The following is a 17,102-nucleotide window of genomic DNA, read 5'->3' on the forward strand; positions in this document are numbered from 1 at the left end:
CTGCACCACTTTCTCTTGTAATGCGATTTCGGGTTTTGTTGACTGCCGGCCGCTGCAACTGATTTACGTGACTCAATTACCCATGGGATTTGAATTCCACTCGGCTGGCGCTCTCTGCCTCTCTGCCTCTTTGTTCCAGTGTTTCAGTGTTTCAGTGTAGTTCCGGCCTTGCAAATGCAACAGCTGGCCATTCGGAGCAAGCCGCAGACTCGCAGCAACATATGGCCATTCTGCGGACAGCGGCCAGTGTGCTTAGTCAGTGTCCGGCTCGGGCGGCTTCATCAATTACGTAGCTCCTGCTCGGGAATGGAGATTCCAGATTCCATTGGCCGAGCTGCTCCGGCTGCTCCACCGCAGTTGACAAATGAAGCATGAGCTGAAATTTGACTGTGCCAGGCGAACACGTTGCTTAGCATACTTTGGGGCACACTGCCAAAAGCAGCTCATGAGTTCGTTCTTAAATCCCGATGCAACATAACTATATAAGAAACATAGGAAGCTACAAATAGTTTAGAGCTACAATATCTTAATGTGCCTTACTTTATATATAACAAATGTTTATATATTATTTAAGTTCAATGCTCAAAATTTTATTTTTGAGCGGGCGAGCAACCGCATTTCGAGTCAGATGACAGGTTGAACTCCGTACTTAAAAGCAATTATATTCTAATTTTCAACCCTTGCGTTCAGCTTTAATCCTGCTGACTTGAATCTGCTTGCCTTGGCCTGAACCTGATGGAACCTTCGTCACTTCTGTGGGCCCCTTTCTTTCTGGCCTGCGAATCCTGGTCATTGTCACCGGATTGCGAGCACTTTGACGCCTGACGCCTGAAGCCGCCAGGTGAAAGGGGATGTTCTGTTGGCTGTTCTCGGAAGTTGTCACCATTTCCATAGAACGCTGATATATTGAAAGTCATTCCGGGGGCACGAGAAGGTTGTCTGCCAGACATTTGTTTCCTTCCTGCGCACAAAGACCATCGCAGGCGGCGAAAAAAGGGTTAGGCGCTGAAGTATAACAGAAGTCGGTGGGCAAATTATGAATGGGCTGGGAGTCGGGAGTGGGTGGCAGTGGAGCAAGTGGAGCAAGATGCAGAAGGACAATGAGTTATGTAGACGCCATTGAGCACAGCATTTGGGGGGAGAAGCACGGAACGGATATGACTTCATTATCGTGATAAACTTGCTGCACAATGGAGCTGACAACGCCGCCCGTTTGCCACCGTTTGCCACTTTTTCACTGACCAACGAGGCGAGTACAGGGTTTTGCATTTCAATTTGTCGTAACTGTGACTGTGACTACTACTGGTGACACTACTGGTATACTCGTATAAATTGTTGTGCATTGTGAATTGAGACGGGGGAAGACAGCTAATGCCGATGGAGAGCACTTTGCAGCTTAAAATCTGGCAGCAGGGCCTGCAGTGCTTAACCAGCACAAATTGGACTAAATCTGAAAGCGTAACTGCCGGGGCTTAAGACAAAAGCATTCGCCATGCGAGCGGCACATGTCAAACGTGGAGTGCAAAGCATAATCGGAGAGGAAAAGATATTTTCCGACAATTGCCAGTGGTAGTGGTAGTATTAGTAGTAGTGTCTGGCAGCAACAGGAAAAATCGACCACCAAAGATTACGGCTGGCTGATGGTGGTGGGGGAGTCTTGGCATTTGCAAACCAAATTGTCATGACAGCAGCGGCAAAGAAAGGAAAAAGGAGCCGAAGGAGCAAAAGAAGCAGGGCATTGCTTTGACAAATCAATGTGAGAAATCTTGATATGCAGCCCCAAAGCGTAGCATACTTATGAGGGAGCCCCGAGAACTGGCTGCACTGTGCGAAAAACCCACTGCTCACTGCAAGTAATGGGAACTATTGGTTGAGGTTCTTAAGTAACTTAACTTAATTTAAGTAACTTCTGGTATTTTTATAAATAAGGCAGAAAGGGAGTTTTATGGTTATGTCATTATTATTATGCAAAAGTTTAAGGCATTATTAGTTGCAATATTTACTTTGAGTGTAAGTCAGCAGCTTGATTGTCCTTATGGCTTCCTTTTGCCTGCAAACGACAGCCTGCCCTCTGTCGGCTGCGATGCTCGATTTTTACTTACATTTGTGCCATTTTGTTTCCCTTTTGCCTGAACCCGAACAACTTTCCCATCTCTGTCTCTTTGCAGTGCAAATGCCAGCAATTTGGAGCGCTTCCAATTGCGCATCACGAAGAAGGAGCTGTACGGCGAGCAGGACACTCTGGTGGATGCGGTGCTACGTGACATGATCAAGCTGCCAATACAGCATGTTGGTAAGACAGTCTGCTCCTGCTCCTGCTGCTTCCGTTCCATTCTGCCGTTCGGCAATTGTGGGATTGTAAAGTCATAAATACTGGCCAAGTTTGTTGCACCCCCTGCACACCCCTACTTCGATCCTTAGGCCAAAAAGGGTAAGCGGGGTGTAAAAAAGAGGGGTGTAAAAAAGAGGGGAGACTCAGCTGCACATTTAACTCAATTATGTAGAGCTTGGCGGCGCTGGCTTTATTGAGGTGCCACTGCGAAACTATTTTCATAGCAAAGTTTTTCCAGCGCATTCATTAAACTCATAATTTATTAATAATAAACTTTTAACAGCGGCTGCTCGGAGCTGCGAAAAGAAAACTCATTTGCAGTTAAGGGAGAACCGAGGGATAGAGCAAGGGGTGGCAACAATGACACTGTGGCAGCATAATTGCTGCAACTTTGGCTTTGTTCTGCCTGGCATTTATCACGTATACGCCGCGTGTACACTGGCGCATTCTAACGCAGACAAACACGCCACACTTTGGCTTTAGAGCAACTTTCGAGAGATAATTCATAAGTAATACAGGGCCAATTTTCATTTGTTTGCTTAAGAATAAATTCCAATGAATTGTATGTGCCCTTACGGTCAGTCAGCTGGTCAGAAGCTGGAAGCTGGAAGCAGCAGGGCCCAGAACTACAATGAGCCAAGTTTTCGCTTCACTTCACACACTGAATCGCACACACAAATCGCAAAAAGCAAGCCAAGGCGGGTTTCATTTGAGGCTCCTTTGTGCGGTTGCGTTTACGCAATATTTGTGTGCTCTTTGAATGCATTTTAATTGGTATTTAGTCGAGTGTAATTTGTTTATGCAGTCCGCTCGCTTCGGTTTGCAATTTTAAAAGCCGGACTGCCGTCTCAGTGATCGCTGATGTGAGAATTACATGAATTTTTGGTTTTTGCTGGTTTCTGTTGGTTTTTGCTTCAATTAATTGCGAGTGCTTGATTAATTTACATTCATTCATTCATTCCACTGTCTTTTCTCCGTTTTCGCAGTGCAAAAGGAGGGCGGCACCCAGCTGAAATTGATCATCGAGTACCCGAACGATATCAAGGCCTTAATGAAGCCGATGCGGTGAGTTTGGCCAACGGATGGACGAAGATTTCCCGGTCTGTCGCCGCTTAATGCATTTGTCCCTTGGATTTCCCCGCACGCACCCGTAAGAGCCCGTAATGAATGCAACTTTCGCCCACTTGTCGACAACACTTTTCGCACAGTCGAGTAAATAAAATTGCGCTTTTTATTCGCGCTGACTTTCCTGCGGCCTGTCGATGGAAATTCCACGTCCATTGCCGTCGTTTTGCGGCGGCACTTCAAGCTGCTCGCCAAATTTAAAACATTCATGCACTTTTTAATGAGATTTAAACGCGTTGGCTTGGTCAGCTGGTGTGCTGGTTTGCCCATTCCTGCAACTCTGCCACCACTGCCATCTCTGCCTTCAGCGCAGCTGCCAAAGTGTCCTTATAATGCCATTCATTTGCAATTTAAATGAAAGCCCTTCTTCTTTTCTCGTTTTTTTTTGTTTTTTTTTTTTAAATAAATATATAGGAACATTTCCTCGTTTTTTTTTTTAATAGCACTCCCTTTCGTGTAAGTAATTAAGCTGGCACATGGCACGTAGCAATGCAGGTGCACCGTGGGAAAATTCAAAGTGGCGCCACGCAAATGCATTAAGCTGGTGACAGAAGCCCGCAGTTTCTATTCATTTCATTATGTCGCATCCCCACCTCTGATCCCGCTCATTTGCAATTTGCATTTTGCTTTTTGCATTTTTTGCTTTTCACAGGTTTCCGCGGGAGCAGCAAACGCTGCCCAACCACTTCTACTTCACGGACTACGAGCGCCACAACGCCGAGATTGCCGCCTTCCACCTGGACAGGTGAGTTCTCCATACTACTACCATACTACTACCCTTCCCCTCCATTTCCATTTCCATTGGCATTGCCAGCCATTTGCATTGCAACTCGTCGCCAGTGGTGAACTTTCATCGGGTGCATTCGAGTGCACAAGAATGCCGTTGTGAAATCGCTCGATCGAATTAAATCTGCCCAGGCATCGTGTAAATGTCTGGCATACTCTTATTTATTTTTAATTTAATTTTCAATTATACGTAAATATTTATGGTGAGCATTGAACGGATTCCCACCGCAGCACAAAGGCGGGGAAATCGGGAAAATCGGTGAAATCGGGAAAATATTGTGCAAAATCAATTTGAAATATTCAATTAGGCAAACCAGACTGCATTCTGCAGACGGCCGGAAAATACCTGAAATAAAATTTTAAGCGACTAAAAAGGGATTGTTCTCAATGCTATGAAAAAATACACTTTATAATCCTTTTTTTTATCATGGCATAGTTAATAGAGCATTCAGTTGCCATAAAGTTGTGAAAAAAATGGACTGTAAAACCATGTTAGGTATTTTAGAATAATATAGCTATTGTTAGCATTTTCAGCTTAAACCTTTTAATTAAACAAATGTTTGTATTTACGTATAGTGCCCATAAAAGGGTATAGTACTCTAGGTATTTCCTAACAATAATAGTCATTCCTTTGGCCAATAATAGTAAAATTCCGGGTGGCCGTGCTCAAATTATTTTCGCTACCACATTTCCACTTTATGGCCCCTTGAAAGTTATTCGTTTTTTTAGTGCACGACAAAGCAATCAAATTAACCAATTTGTCTGCCATGTGAACCGGTGAACCGGTGAACCGATCCCATGGCCAGCATTCAAATTTATAACGCTTTGGATGCCTGACCCTCGGCGATTAGAATCCCAATAATCCTGACACACACACACTCATATACACACACATGCTGAGGTCAGACCGCAGTCAATTTATGTTCATTATTTATGATGGCCGGGCAGAGGGAAATAAAAAATGTCCATACATTTACCCGTTTTTGGGGTGGCCAAGGCCAAACGACGCCATTAAATGATGTTTAAGAATATATTTTTCAAAGGGCAAAAAGCTTGGTGGCGGTGGCGCCAAAAGTGAAAGCACAACTCATGTAAATGATGTGGCCACATAACCCCACTGAGTGCCAGTGACTGCCAGTACAACAGTCTGGCTATCTGCGCCCTTTCATGGCTAATTAACTTGGCCAAGTGGCCTGACATGTCCTGCCGTAATTTAGACGGAAATTGTCTGCATAGTTAGCAGCTGCTTGCCTTTTGACAAAACTTTGACGGCCAGGTTAATTGCCGGGGGATTTTTGAGTTTAGATAAGGCGTCATAACTTGTGTAATTGTTGTGGCTGCCAGCCGCACGCACATGCCGCACATATCCTCCAATCGAGTTGGCTCAAAACTCTCCTGTCGATTGGCTGGCCAAAACTCCCACGAGTATTGGCAACTCGAGCTGTCAGCCCTCTAATGGAGTCACATGTGTGTGTGGAGTGTGTTGAGTGTGCCGAGTGTGCTGTGTGTGCCGAGTGTGCTGTGTGTGCCGTGTGTGCCGTGTGATGGAGTGCCTCCTCGTGGGTGATGGAAATTTACAGCATTTTCCCATTTTGACCTCGCTGGCTGGCAGTGCCAATGCCAATGCCCAGACAATGGAACATGCTTCATGTTGCCAAATAATTTCGATAATATTTTCTGGTCAGTCTGACCATCCACATCCACATAAATCCCAGTCGAACCCTTTCAGATCGAACGAGATTAACCGTGACTAGTCGCAAAGATTGATGAAATCTTCATTTATTAATAGGCTACGAGGTATATTTCCTGCGCGGCAACCAACGTAATTTGATTGATGAAAACAAAGCAAAGGAGGCTCGGATTTCACGAAATTAGCACAATTGTTGGGCGGCTTGGTTTCCTTAAATAAACAAGAAATTATTTTCCTTATTGTATTACTTACTCCCCACCGTTTGTTGCCCTGACAACAGGCCGCAAATATTTTTCTTGTTCTTGATTACGCATTCCGGTTCACACGCAGTCTGTTTCCCTCGCCCCCACAAACCATTAAGAAAAAGTTTACCCGCCGAGCTCTTATTTCTCGTAGGATGTTTCGCTTTTTACAGGGTACTCATAGAACATATGGGGTATACTGTACACGCAACATAATTCAACAAAGGCATATGAGGTCTTCACATACTAACAATTTTTGTGTTAATATTATTTCGTTTGGTTTTTGCAAGAGTATTTTTACAGGATATCTTCCGTTCGTCAGCCTCGACTATGTGTATTTTTTTTGGCATTTTGTTAACCGCTTTTCTGCACCTCTTCTCCGGTTTCAGGATCCTGGGATTCCGGCGCGCCATGCCCGTGGCCGGTCGTACACTGAACATTACGACCGAAATTTATCAACTGGCCGAGGAGAATTTATTGAAGACGTTCTTTGTTTCGCCATCGCTGAATTTATGCTTCCATGGCAAGTGCTCGTACTATTGTGACACCTCGCATGCCATTTGCGGCAATCCGGACATGTTGGAGGGCTCCTTCGCCGCCTTCCTGCCCAACTTTGAGTCGGGCAATCGCAAGGTATGTATCGTATCCCGCCTCCACATTGCACAGCCACCTCATCCAGCATCCACCATCCAGCACGCATGCCAGTGGGTTGGGATGGAATGGGATGGGGATGGGATGACATGGTATGGGCATCATGTCTGTGGGCCTGGCTAAGTGGTTTTTGATTAATGCACGGCCAGCTTTAACACTGTGCCAGATTACAATTTATGCTCTGCCCGCTTTCATTACCACATTCGTGCGCCTGGCCAAATAACAAATCACTTTATTTACTTAGTTCGTTAGCTGTTTGCTTTTTGGGCTGCCCATGTGGCTCGCAACAGGTGAGCAATGGCCTATGGACGATGGGCGAGGTGGTGGTCAGTTCCTAGGGATACATGAGCCATGAGCCATGAGAACAACTCACTTAAGGTTTAGAGGGAATTTTTAATAGCCGGCTAGCTGACTGGCTGGCTGGCCCAAAAGAACTCACTTTTAATTTGCATAATTTCTGTTGTTCGCATGCCTTTTATCCTTTGTTTGTGCGGATGCCGGACTCGTTTACCTTTCACCCTCCCCAGTGAGCCACTTCATTGCCATTCCCATTCCCAATCCCATTCGCATTTCATTCATTCGTTTGGCCGTTGAATTAAGAGCAGAAATATTGTATCAGTTCTTCAGCGACTGGTAAAGCGGAAAATGGAATATAAAATGCAGGGACCCAGGACTCAGTCGTTGGCGTTAATAAATTCTAGAGTCCACTCCATCAACGGCAAAAAAACACGAGCGGTGGTGAGGGTGGGAAAAAGGGAAAACGGCAACAGCTTTTAAATGCAAATTACCGAAAAATTAAAGTCCAGTCCTGTCCACTTCAGGACCTCGGATCCTCGGAACCTCGGGACTGTCTCGGTTGGCGAGCTGTGGCCATAAAAAGGGTTCAGCCGGACTCATCCCTCAGATTTGCCGCAGCAGAGGCATTTTATTTTTAGTCCATTTTGAGCAGAGCTATATACTTATATATATATTTTTTTTAGTATCCCTGCCCCGAAGCCTCAAAGGAATAATTCTCTTTATTTCCCCCCTTCTTTTTTTGTGCGGCTTGCTCTCCAAACAGTTTACAAGTAGAAAATGGTTAAGTGTATACTTGAGATTTGGCGTAAGGCAAAACTGTAAATTATGCACAAGAGATCATTTTTCTTTCTCCTCTTGCACACAGCCCTATTTCTTCCCCGTTTTTCCCCCCATTGCCCACCCTTTGAGCTGTTCAGGTTTTTCCTACTTTCCTTTTCCGGCCTGGCCAAGTTTTGTTTCCCCTGCGTTGCAAACAACGAGGAGATTTTTGTAACTGAACAGAATTTTAATTAAGTTGCAAATTTGATTTGCACGCTTGTTAAATGCTTTGGGAATTCATTTAAGAGGGATCCTACGGGTAACTAAATTGCAGGGACCGAAAGAAAAGGGAAAAATAATCGTGATAACTAAACAATTGATTAGATTACAGCTGGGATAAAAAGTAGAGCTCAAGCATCTATAAATTCCTTTTAATTGGAGAGGAGCTGCCTTGAAACACAGAAATTGGCTTAAATGCTGGTGCTTTAGTACCATCGAACAAAGTTACTTGAGACATTTATTCTTGATACCCATTTTATGTTTTTAACACTGCAACATCACCACTGCACACAATTCAAATACATTTAAGTTTATGACAAACCCAAAGTGGGCATTTCATTTCATTAGAATGACTAAAGTATTTTGGCTGGCATTTTTAATTGAATGCTTTAATTATGCGGTTAATAAAATAGAACTGTGGTAATTGCATTCCATGAGAGTCCGCTGACTTTGGGGCGTCATTTCCATAAAAGTCATTGCATCCTAAAGCTTTTCCATGGGGTTCCCAAACTTATCAAGTCCATTTAACGCGAAGCTAACAAAAATTGCAAATTGCTTGCCTCACATTCTATGTTTTTTTTGCGAGCGCGCGCGTTTCCCATTTCCCGCTGCTCTTATAAAATTTAATTTTGCTTGATTTATGCATATTTTTTTTTTGCTTTTGCGTTTTTGGTAAGCTAAGCTAAGGTGAACAGTGGAGCTAAAAGCGCGCTATGAGAATCCCCCCGCTCCGCTGTCACCATGGCAGCGTTAACTTACCTGGGTTTTCTGCTTTATGTTTGCTTTTTTCACTCATTTTTTTCGTAGTAGTTTGTTGCTTTTTCCCAAGTTTGCATTTTCCGCTTTCTGTTTGCCTTGCTTTGCTTTGCGCCGCCTGCTGCATTCTTCGGCCCCTCAACCACCCCGCGAAAAGCGGCGGGAAAACCCCAAACCCAAACCCAACCCCAACATGAAAATGGGGGCGTTCCTGTTTTGGTCCAAGCTTCCGGTCATTACACACTCCGCCTGCGCCGCTGCCACGCCCACTCAGCATTAAACGCCCAACGCGCCGAGCTTTTATTATGCATTTTTGTGCGCTCTGCTCCCCTTCATATTTTTAATTCTTTTATATATATATATTTCATATATAATTTGTTGTATTGCCGCCTCCCGCTCCTGCTCCTGTTTCTGCTGCTCCCGCTCCTGTTTCTGCTGCTCCTGCTCCTGTTTCCGATCCTGTTTCTTGTTCCTGTTTCTGTGCTGTTGTTGTCGTTGTCGTTGTTGTTGTCGCCATTGTTGACCCCCTGACCCCGCAACACAGGGACGAAAGGTAAGTTGCGGTGGCTCAGAGGAAACGCAGCGGTCGAGACTAAAGTTTTATTGCCCGCCTTCAGTGCGGGCAGCATAATTTAATTTAAACAAAATTAATTTGGCCTGCAGTTGGAAGAATTCGCAAGGAAGTCGGACAAAGCAGCCATAAAGCAAAATTATTATTTTTACACTCGGGAAAAAGTGCAATGTGGTTACTGAAATGATGGTTTCAATACTTTACTTTGATTTTTAAGGGGCATCAAAGCAGTAGGAAATATCTTTAAATGAGCTTTATTTTTGATGGTAAAATCTCAGGGCAGTCAGAACTCAAAGACGTTACTTTAAAGTGTTAGATAACTATATTTCTTAGCGTACATATTCAAGCAAATGCTTTCGCTGAGACAGACATTACTCGGGCGATTGCGTAAGCGGTTTACTGTCGGCCTGCAAGAATGCGAATTGATTTCCGGTCGTCCTTTGCTTTCTCACCCAACAGCTGTGGCGGCATCCCTGGCGACGCTCCTACCACAAAAGGAAGAAGGCCCAATGGGAGACAGATGCCAATTATTGTGCCCTGGTATGTATGCCCCAAGTGTGCGGACCGTGCTCGTGCTCGTGCTCGTCCTAGTGCCCCATCGTGCTGCGGTTTCTTTTATTTAATTTGCATTTAAACTCGATGGAAATGCAAATGTTTTTATTGTGGTCGTACGCGGGACGGGGACGGAAACGGGGACGGGCAACGCTTCTGACTGGAGCTGACTTAATTAAGACATCGCTGGCCAAGCTGCAGCTTAATTTTGCATTTGATTTTCCCTTTTTTCCCACTCTTAGGTCCGGGATATTCCGCCCTACGACGATGGAAGGCGACTGTACGACCTTATGGACATGGCCGTCTTTGATTTCCTCACTGGCAACATGGATCGTCATCATTACGAGACATTCAAGTGAGTAGTATTATGGTATTGGCATGGGCCAACGGGCAATGGGTAATGGGCTATGTAGGTTTAAGCCGGATGTGGGGGCACTGCGTCTGTGCCTGTGTCCGTGTCTGCGTCTGGGTGCAGTGTGTATCTATGTCCTTGGCATGGTAACTAATGCGATCGGTTTATTTCCGCACACATGGCTTTGTTGGCTTCCTGCCTTCGCATCCTCGGTCCGCCTTTGGCACGTTACGTATGCGCCCCGTGTGCGCCTAAGCGCCTGCATTTGCCAGGGATATGCCAGCACCTGCATGCCAAGCAGCCGCCAATGCTGATGGCGAAGCTGAAGCTGAAGCCGATGCCGAAGCCAATGCCAATGCCGATGCCGTGGCCACAGATGCAGATGCAGCAGCTGGAAAGATATTTTCAGTGCCGCCTGCAAAAGGTTGCAAAACATCTCCAGGTTTGTAAGCCGCCACTTCAACGCTCCCCCACTTCCACATCATCGATGCCGGCTCTTTGGAGACCAGGTGCCAGGTGACTTGGCTGTGTTGCTGTTGCTGCTGCTGCTGCTAAATTGTTTGTTATGCAAAAGCGTTTGTTGGGCTTAGGGCGATGTCATCGCTGGCACCCGGCTAACACCTGGCCCAAAATAGTGGCTCGACCTGGTTCATTCCTGACTTTCCATGCCACTCTGCCAGCTGCCATCTAGCCACCCACTTTCGGCACCCTGGCAATTATGCCCGCCGCCAGTCGCGTCCAGGAAAGGAACCCCCCCAGAGGGTGGAGAACGTGATGCCTGCCCTGGCTGATTGCCGAATTCACTCTAATTTGACCCGGCTTTCGTTTGCATTCCAGGGTCTACGGCAACGAGACCTTCCCCCTGCATTTGGACCACGGCCGTGGCTTCGGGCGGCCCTTCCACGACGAGCTCTCCATCCTGGCGCCCGTGCTGCAGTGCTGCCTGATACGCAAGGCGACGCTCGTCAAGCTGCTGGAGTGAGTATATATGTAGATCTATATATATAAATACAAATTTTGCATTAAAGGAAGAGTTACCCAAATGGCTCGCCTTGAACTGCACTGCTTAATATGCAAAATATAACTTTATAACATTCAATTGACAAATGCTGCAGTTCAATCAAGCTTTAAGCGGTTTCTGCTTTCTTGTGAAATTTAGTTGTGCGGTTCCTAAAGTAATATATTGTAATGTATTTATCAAAACACCACTTAGCTGTTTAGATTGATTTGCTTTAATTAAGTTCAGCCATTGGACATTGCAACATTTAGCTGCAATTGCTTGTCAATATATTATTTAATAGCTGCAGACATTGAAAAACAGAAATGAGTTGTTATGCGTGTAGGAAACATTGTTCATTTGCACTATTCTAATGAGTTGTTTTGTGTATCTGGTAGGTTCCACAATGGGCCCAAGACGCTGTCCCAGCTGATGAGCGAGTCCCTGAGCCAGGACCCCGTGAGTCCGGTGCTGTGGCAGCCGCACCTGGACGCCCTGGACCGGCGGACCGGCATCATCCTGCAGAGCATACGCGACTGCATAAAGCGCAATCCGCCGGGCGACGTGGACGGATCCGAGGCGGACGTCTCCTCGTAGCGATGAGGAGGCGACCGGCGTGAGGCCACAAATCATCCTAGAGCATTAGTTTAAATCCCCTAGCTGTTAGTCGCGTGTCCTGTGTGTTGAAACTGAAACAAAAATCAATTAGCGTTAATGTTTGGTGGCAATCGGTCTTTGAAAAAGATCAACGTCCTAAGTGAAGGAAACCCTGTCGCTCTTTCTGCACATACCAAAAAAAAAGAAAAAGAAAAACACAAAATTAGAAAAGAAAATGGAAAAGGATAAGGAGGCCATGAGGGCGGAAATGAATTCACACTAATGTTTATTCTTTCACCTAGATTGTGTGTGTCGGGCAGCTGGAAAATGCTTTGATTGGCAATGAAAATTGAGTACCTCCCACCCAATCGCACACCCAAATCAAACCGAGCACTATCGTACGCTTACAGTGGGTGCCAAAAGTAAACGAAGCGAAGACGCAATGTGCAAACAACTTGAATGGGAAAGTAAAAACTAATATAGGGCAAAACTTGACATTTTGCCAGCGTGCGCCAGAAGGAAACTTGTTTAAAAGACTATAAAACATAAACAACAAGAACTAAAACTGAAAGGATAACTACAAAAAAAAAAAACAAAATTGAAACTATTTTCTAAATATTTATTTATAATTTTTTCATACATTTTATGACTTTTACACACATACTATGTGCATACACTTTTCTCGTATGCAATGCTGCCCCAACTCCCCCACCCCCCGCCCCATTCTCAAAAGAAAAGTTGTTGCAAGTTTAGTTCGTAAGTTGACCACCTAACATTATGATCGATATCAGGCGTAGCTTTATCCGATTCAAGGATCGTCTTATTAGTTAGTCCAATCAGTTCCAGAGCGAGAATCATGTACTTCATCATGTCGGAAGCAAAACAAATGCGAAATGAGAAATGAGAAACAACTACTGTTAACAATCTAATTATTACTATTATTGAGTACATAGCTAAGTTAAATTTGTTTTTATTATTGTAACGTTTTTCAATTGTACCTTGCGTGGTTGAGATAGCGAACATTGATTGGCCAAGAAAAGAGACAGGTGAATAGTGAGTGAAAACTATGAGGAGACAACAAACAAAATTGTGTTAGACATAGTAAAATTTTAGTGAAAATTTCTGATGTAATTAATAAAAAAAGTACCAAAGAAATCTTGTGTTCTCAATGTTTCGTTCCTGAAACTCAGAAGAAACGCAGTGTGGACAGGGCTTAAAAGCATGGCGTAAGTATTTATGCTCTCTCCCTGTAATTTACGCGATCGCCGCTCAATTGGGAACAGAATTTGTAGGGTTCTCTGCTGGAGCTTGCTCTTTGATGAATATAAGGAAGGCCATCTAGCAGCTGTTGGGGTCAGTTCCCCACTAGCTCTTATTCGAGCACGTTGTCTGGTTTTGTTTTCACACATTTTTATCAATTGGGATTCCAAGTGAGTTCTCTGCTGGCTTGTTGTTGACTTATGTGTGCCTTTTTTTTTGACAAATTGAATTAAGTGTGTAAGAGTTGAATTGAATACACGAGCTCCGCTGGGAGATCAAGTGTTAAAAATAAAATAATGATTATGCAATCGCTGAAAGCAGCACATGCCAATTCCAATCGAGTGTCTCTGTCGCGAAGTGATTGTTTTTCTTTGGTGTTGTTGGGTCCCCAACCGCCAACCGCCTATCGCCTCCATTGCCCCACTGCCCATATCAATTATTTAAGGCAGTGCAACTGACGTGTCTCAATGTAAATGAGTGCGAGTGCGATTCCATGGGGGATTTGCTGGCCATAAAGAAGGGAAATCAACATAGCCCACCTTATGCAAATAACCGAGCTAATCAACTTGCAGAAAATGACCTCCATCCACGCCGTTGTTGACCTGCGCTCGGACACCGTCAGCCAACCCACGGACAAGATGCGGGCCCGGATGGCCGCCGCCGTGGTCGGGGATGACGTCTACGGCGAGGATCCCACCGTCAACGAACTGGAGGCGCGGACAGCGGCCATTTTCGGCAAGGAGGCGGGCCTCTTTGTGCCCAGCGGCACCATGGGAAATCTACTGGCAAGTGAGTGGCAACTGCCCGGAGTCGTAAATAAAACCCCGGCTCATTTTCGGTCTCTGTTAGTGGGCTTCCGTAGTGGGGAATCGCTTATGTTTATTAGTTTAAACCGAGGCCAGTCTCAGATTACACAAAAGGTGGCTGGTTGTGGGTGTGGCTGTGGGCCAAGTGAAAAGGTGAAGGAAAGAAACAAGAAAGCAGAGCTCATATCATGCATCAGGTACATTATCGTAAAGGCTAAGGGCAGCCATAAACATAACATTAATTTTTATAGACTTTAATATTAGACGTGGACGTGGACGTGTGCAGGAGCATAGGGAACAGAACTGAAAGAAGTGAAAGAAGTGAAGGATAAAGGACGCCGCCATCGCAAGGAGTTACCGCTTTGGGCATCGCAATCTGGAGTAATTTATGCATTCTCTCAAATTAATATTTCTAATGGAATTTGAAGTTTGCATTTTATTCAAAAGAAAACTGCTGCACTCAGAACTCTCGTGATTGTGCTAATTTTTCCAGAGGGTTGCTCATTGGGTATGCGGCAATAAAAGGTGAACTTTATAAGAGTACCTCCTGGATTTTAATTAAGATTTTTCTTTTATGAACTCTTAAACAAGGTTCTGTTAGTTCCGTTCATTATCAAATCATAATAAAATTCTGGTGTTTCCAGCTGGTACTCCACACTGATAATAGTTCAGCCTTATCTTAGCAAGTTTAAGTACACTTGAAGGCTAATCAAAAATCTATTAAATGACCAGGTGCTAAATTCCCATGGGTGTTATGCAAATGTTTGAATTGCTTTGTGTATAAAACCTTTTCCGGAAACGATAGGGATCCTAAACTAGTGCTATTCAGATCAGTAACAATTAGTAAGCCGGTATTAGGTGTTCCGTGTTAAAGATGGGTTCAGAGTTAAACCGAAAAGCTTGTGGTTGAATCCTTGATTATCCAACGCCCGAGCCAAGTGAATACTGCAATGCTTCCCTTGATAATTCCCCCTAGTTATGGTTCACTGCCATCGTCGTGGCACGGAGGCCCTGGTCGGCGATTTATCGCACATCTTTCTGTACGAGCAAGGTGAGAATAGCAAACACTCCGCCAGGACACAACCAGGACTCCATAGCGTCTTCATTAATCACGTTTAGGTGGCGCCTCGCATTTGGCCGGAGTCCAATTAGCCACTCTGAAGAACGAGCAGGATGGCACCTTCAGTCTGCAGGAGCTGCGCCGCAGGATTCGCCACAATGACTGCCACGAGCCCATCACCTCGCTGGTGGTGGTGGAGCAAACCCACAACATCTGCGGCGGCAAAGTGGTGCCCCTGGCCTTCCTCGACGAGCTAGCTGCTCTCGTCCGTCAGCCGGGTGTGGGCACTGGCAACGCCCGCATCGCCCTCCACATGGACGGCGCCAGGGTCTTCAATGCGGCCACCGCCTTGGGCGTGGGAGTGGAGCGCATCTGCCGCGACTTCGATTCGGTATCCATCTGCCTCAGCAAGGGCTTATCGGCTCCCGTGGGATCCGTGCTAGTCGGCACCAAGGCCTTCATTTCGGAGTGAGTTCAACCCCGCCCACGGCATCGGTGTCTAACACGCTGCTTGCCTGGGTCTTATTTGCTTTTTCGGATCCGGTGACTCCTCCGATACTTCAATAGAATTACGGAAATTGGTGCTTAGCTCCGGTCCCTTTTTAGTTCCTGGTAACTGTATCTTAGTTATGGCATTATTTTGCACTTTATTTCATTTTAATGGAATTTTAAATGTTACGCAGTTGTAGGTGGCCTTACTAATTTTACTTAATTGTTTAATCTTAGAGCACATCGACTGCGCAAAGCTTTGGGAGGCGGCATGCGGCAGGTGGGAGTGCTGGCAGCAGCTGGACTGGTGGCCTTGGATGAAGTGGTTCCACTTCTGGGCAAAGATCACGAGCGCACCAAGAAAATTGCCAACGGTTAGTGTCATCACATCTAACACAATTCCACACTTATAAATATCAACTTGCTCCACAGCTATTTACGAACTGAAAAGTCCGAACATTACCGTGGACCTGGAGACTGTGCAGAGCAACATCCTGCTGGTGGAGATAACCCAACCCAAACTGACGGCCAGTGACTTCTCCGCCCGGTTGAGCATCGTTGATGCTGGCGAAGTGGAGGCCGGAGTGACGGACAAGAATGGAGCCGGCATCGTGGTGAAGGCCAGTGCCCGGGACTGGGCATTTGCGAGAGTGGTGCTCTACCATCAGGTGGACGACGAGCAAGTGGACCTGGCCATCAGGAAGCTGAAGTACGTCATCGGGCAGTACGACAAGCAGTGGCCCAGGAGCTAGACTTTCGTAATTCTTTGGAATATTACTGGAAAGACAAACACAATTAGATTTTGCATTTTGTCGTTTAATTAAAGATGTGGAGGGAGCAAAAGAAGATCTCAAATTTGTATTATTGCCCCTTGAGTGGGTCCGAGCTGCGTTTACATTCACGCATGGCCGGGCACCGTTCCGTCGAAGCTGATGGACATCCGGCCGGACTCCACGCCCACTCCCACTCCCGCCCGCCAATTTGGCTGCTCCTCCGCCGACATCCTATTCCAGCTACCAAGCTACCCAGCTACCCCGAAGTTTTCCCTTGTGTGTCTGCATGAGTGCCCGGCTGAATGGAATAATAAAATTATTTTTAAAATATTATTGTCAATCCGGCGATGTGCTCATCGATTTAAAAGCCTGCAGTACCCCAGTTCCTCCTCCATCCAACAGTTCGCCCAGCCAACGGACAGTTGTGATTTATAAGCAAACTTATCGCCGGCGAAGGCGGAATGCGCTCAAAATGATTGGATCCCTGGCATCCAAGGTCCCTGTGTGCTGCTCCCGTACAATGGATTATAGGAAGAGAGCTGGGCGGAGTGAATGGCAGCAATACGTGGAGGGGGCGGGGGGCACGGCATTGAAATGTTATATTTTATAAATTATGCTATGCCAAATGAAACGAAATTCAATTAGAGAAATTGCTGAAGCATTTGATAAATTGAAATTGAATTGAATCGCCCAAAGTTGGTCTTTTGTCTGCGCCTTTGAGCCTCCGC

The 17,102-nt window shown here is 45.5% G+C and overlaps 2 protein-coding genes across 4 annotated transcripts in view; both read left to right on the forward strand.

The window, feature by feature from the left end:
• LOC122619175 (extracellular serine/threonine protein CG31145) overlaps positions 1-13,141 on the forward strand; it is a 65,658-nt gene extending 52,517 nt beyond the window's left edge. For 2 of the 3 annotated variants that reach the window (XM_043795931.1, XM_043795932.1), the window contains exons 9-17: positions 2,169-2,293; positions 3,319-3,397; positions 4,110-4,202; positions 6,565-6,808; positions 9,462-9,470; positions 9,948-10,028; positions 10,283-10,395; positions 11,230-11,370; positions 11,788-13,141. In XM_043795931.1, the coding sequence (XP_043651866.1) occupies positions 2,169-2,293; positions 3,319-3,397; positions 4,110-4,202; positions 6,565-6,808; positions 9,462-9,470; positions 9,948-10,028; positions 10,283-10,395; positions 11,230-11,370; positions 11,788-11,986 (1,084 nt within the window). In that variant the 3' untranslated portion in view covers positions 11,987-13,141. The remainder of the gene's footprint in view (positions 1-2,168; positions 2,294-3,318; positions 3,398-4,109; positions 4,203-6,564; positions 6,809-9,461; positions 9,471-9,947; positions 10,029-10,282; positions 10,396-11,229; positions 11,371-11,787) is intronic. The other variant, XM_043795933.1, reaches the window with a different exon arrangement.
• A 205-nt stretch (positions 13,142-13,346) lies between these two features.
• On the forward strand, positions 13,347-16,447 carry LOC122620331 (probable low-specificity L-threonine aldolase 2). The gene is made up of 6 exons (XM_043797745.1): positions 13,347-13,416; positions 13,819-14,035; positions 15,029-15,103; positions 15,172-15,580; positions 15,839-15,975; positions 16,034-16,447. The coding sequence occupies exons 2-6, from the start codon at positions 13,822-13,824 to the stop codon at positions 16,351-16,353; spliced, it is 1,155 nt and encodes a 384-aa protein (XP_043653680.1). The 5' UTR covers positions 13,347-13,416; positions 13,819-13,821; the 3' UTR covers positions 16,354-16,447.
• Positions 16,448-17,102: the final 655 nt, after the last annotated feature.

The sequence above is a fragment of the Drosophila teissieri genome, chromosome 3R, assembly GCF_016746235.2.
Source record: "Drosophila teissieri strain GT53w chromosome 3R, Prin_Dtei_1.1, whole genome shotgun sequence".
NCBI classification, from domain to species: Eukaryota; Metazoa; Arthropoda; class Insecta; order Diptera; family Drosophilidae; genus Drosophila; species Drosophila teissieri.

What these genes read in the sequence shown, in the direction of transcription:
- LOC122620331 (XM_043797745.1), top strand. Translation starts at nt 13,822, where the DNA reads ATGACCTCCATCCACGCCGTTGTTGACCTGCGCTCGGACACCGTCAGC. An exon ending in CATGGGAAATCTACTGGCAA is followed by an intron (nt 14,036 to 15,028) that starts GTGAGTGGCAAC and finishes AATTCCCCCTAG; the next exon opens with TTATGGTTCACTGCCATCGT. An exon ending in ACCAAGGCCTTCATTTCGGA is followed by an intron (nt 15,581 to 15,838) that starts GTGAGTTCAACC and finishes GTTTAATCTTAG; the next exon opens with AGCACATCGACTGCGCAAAG.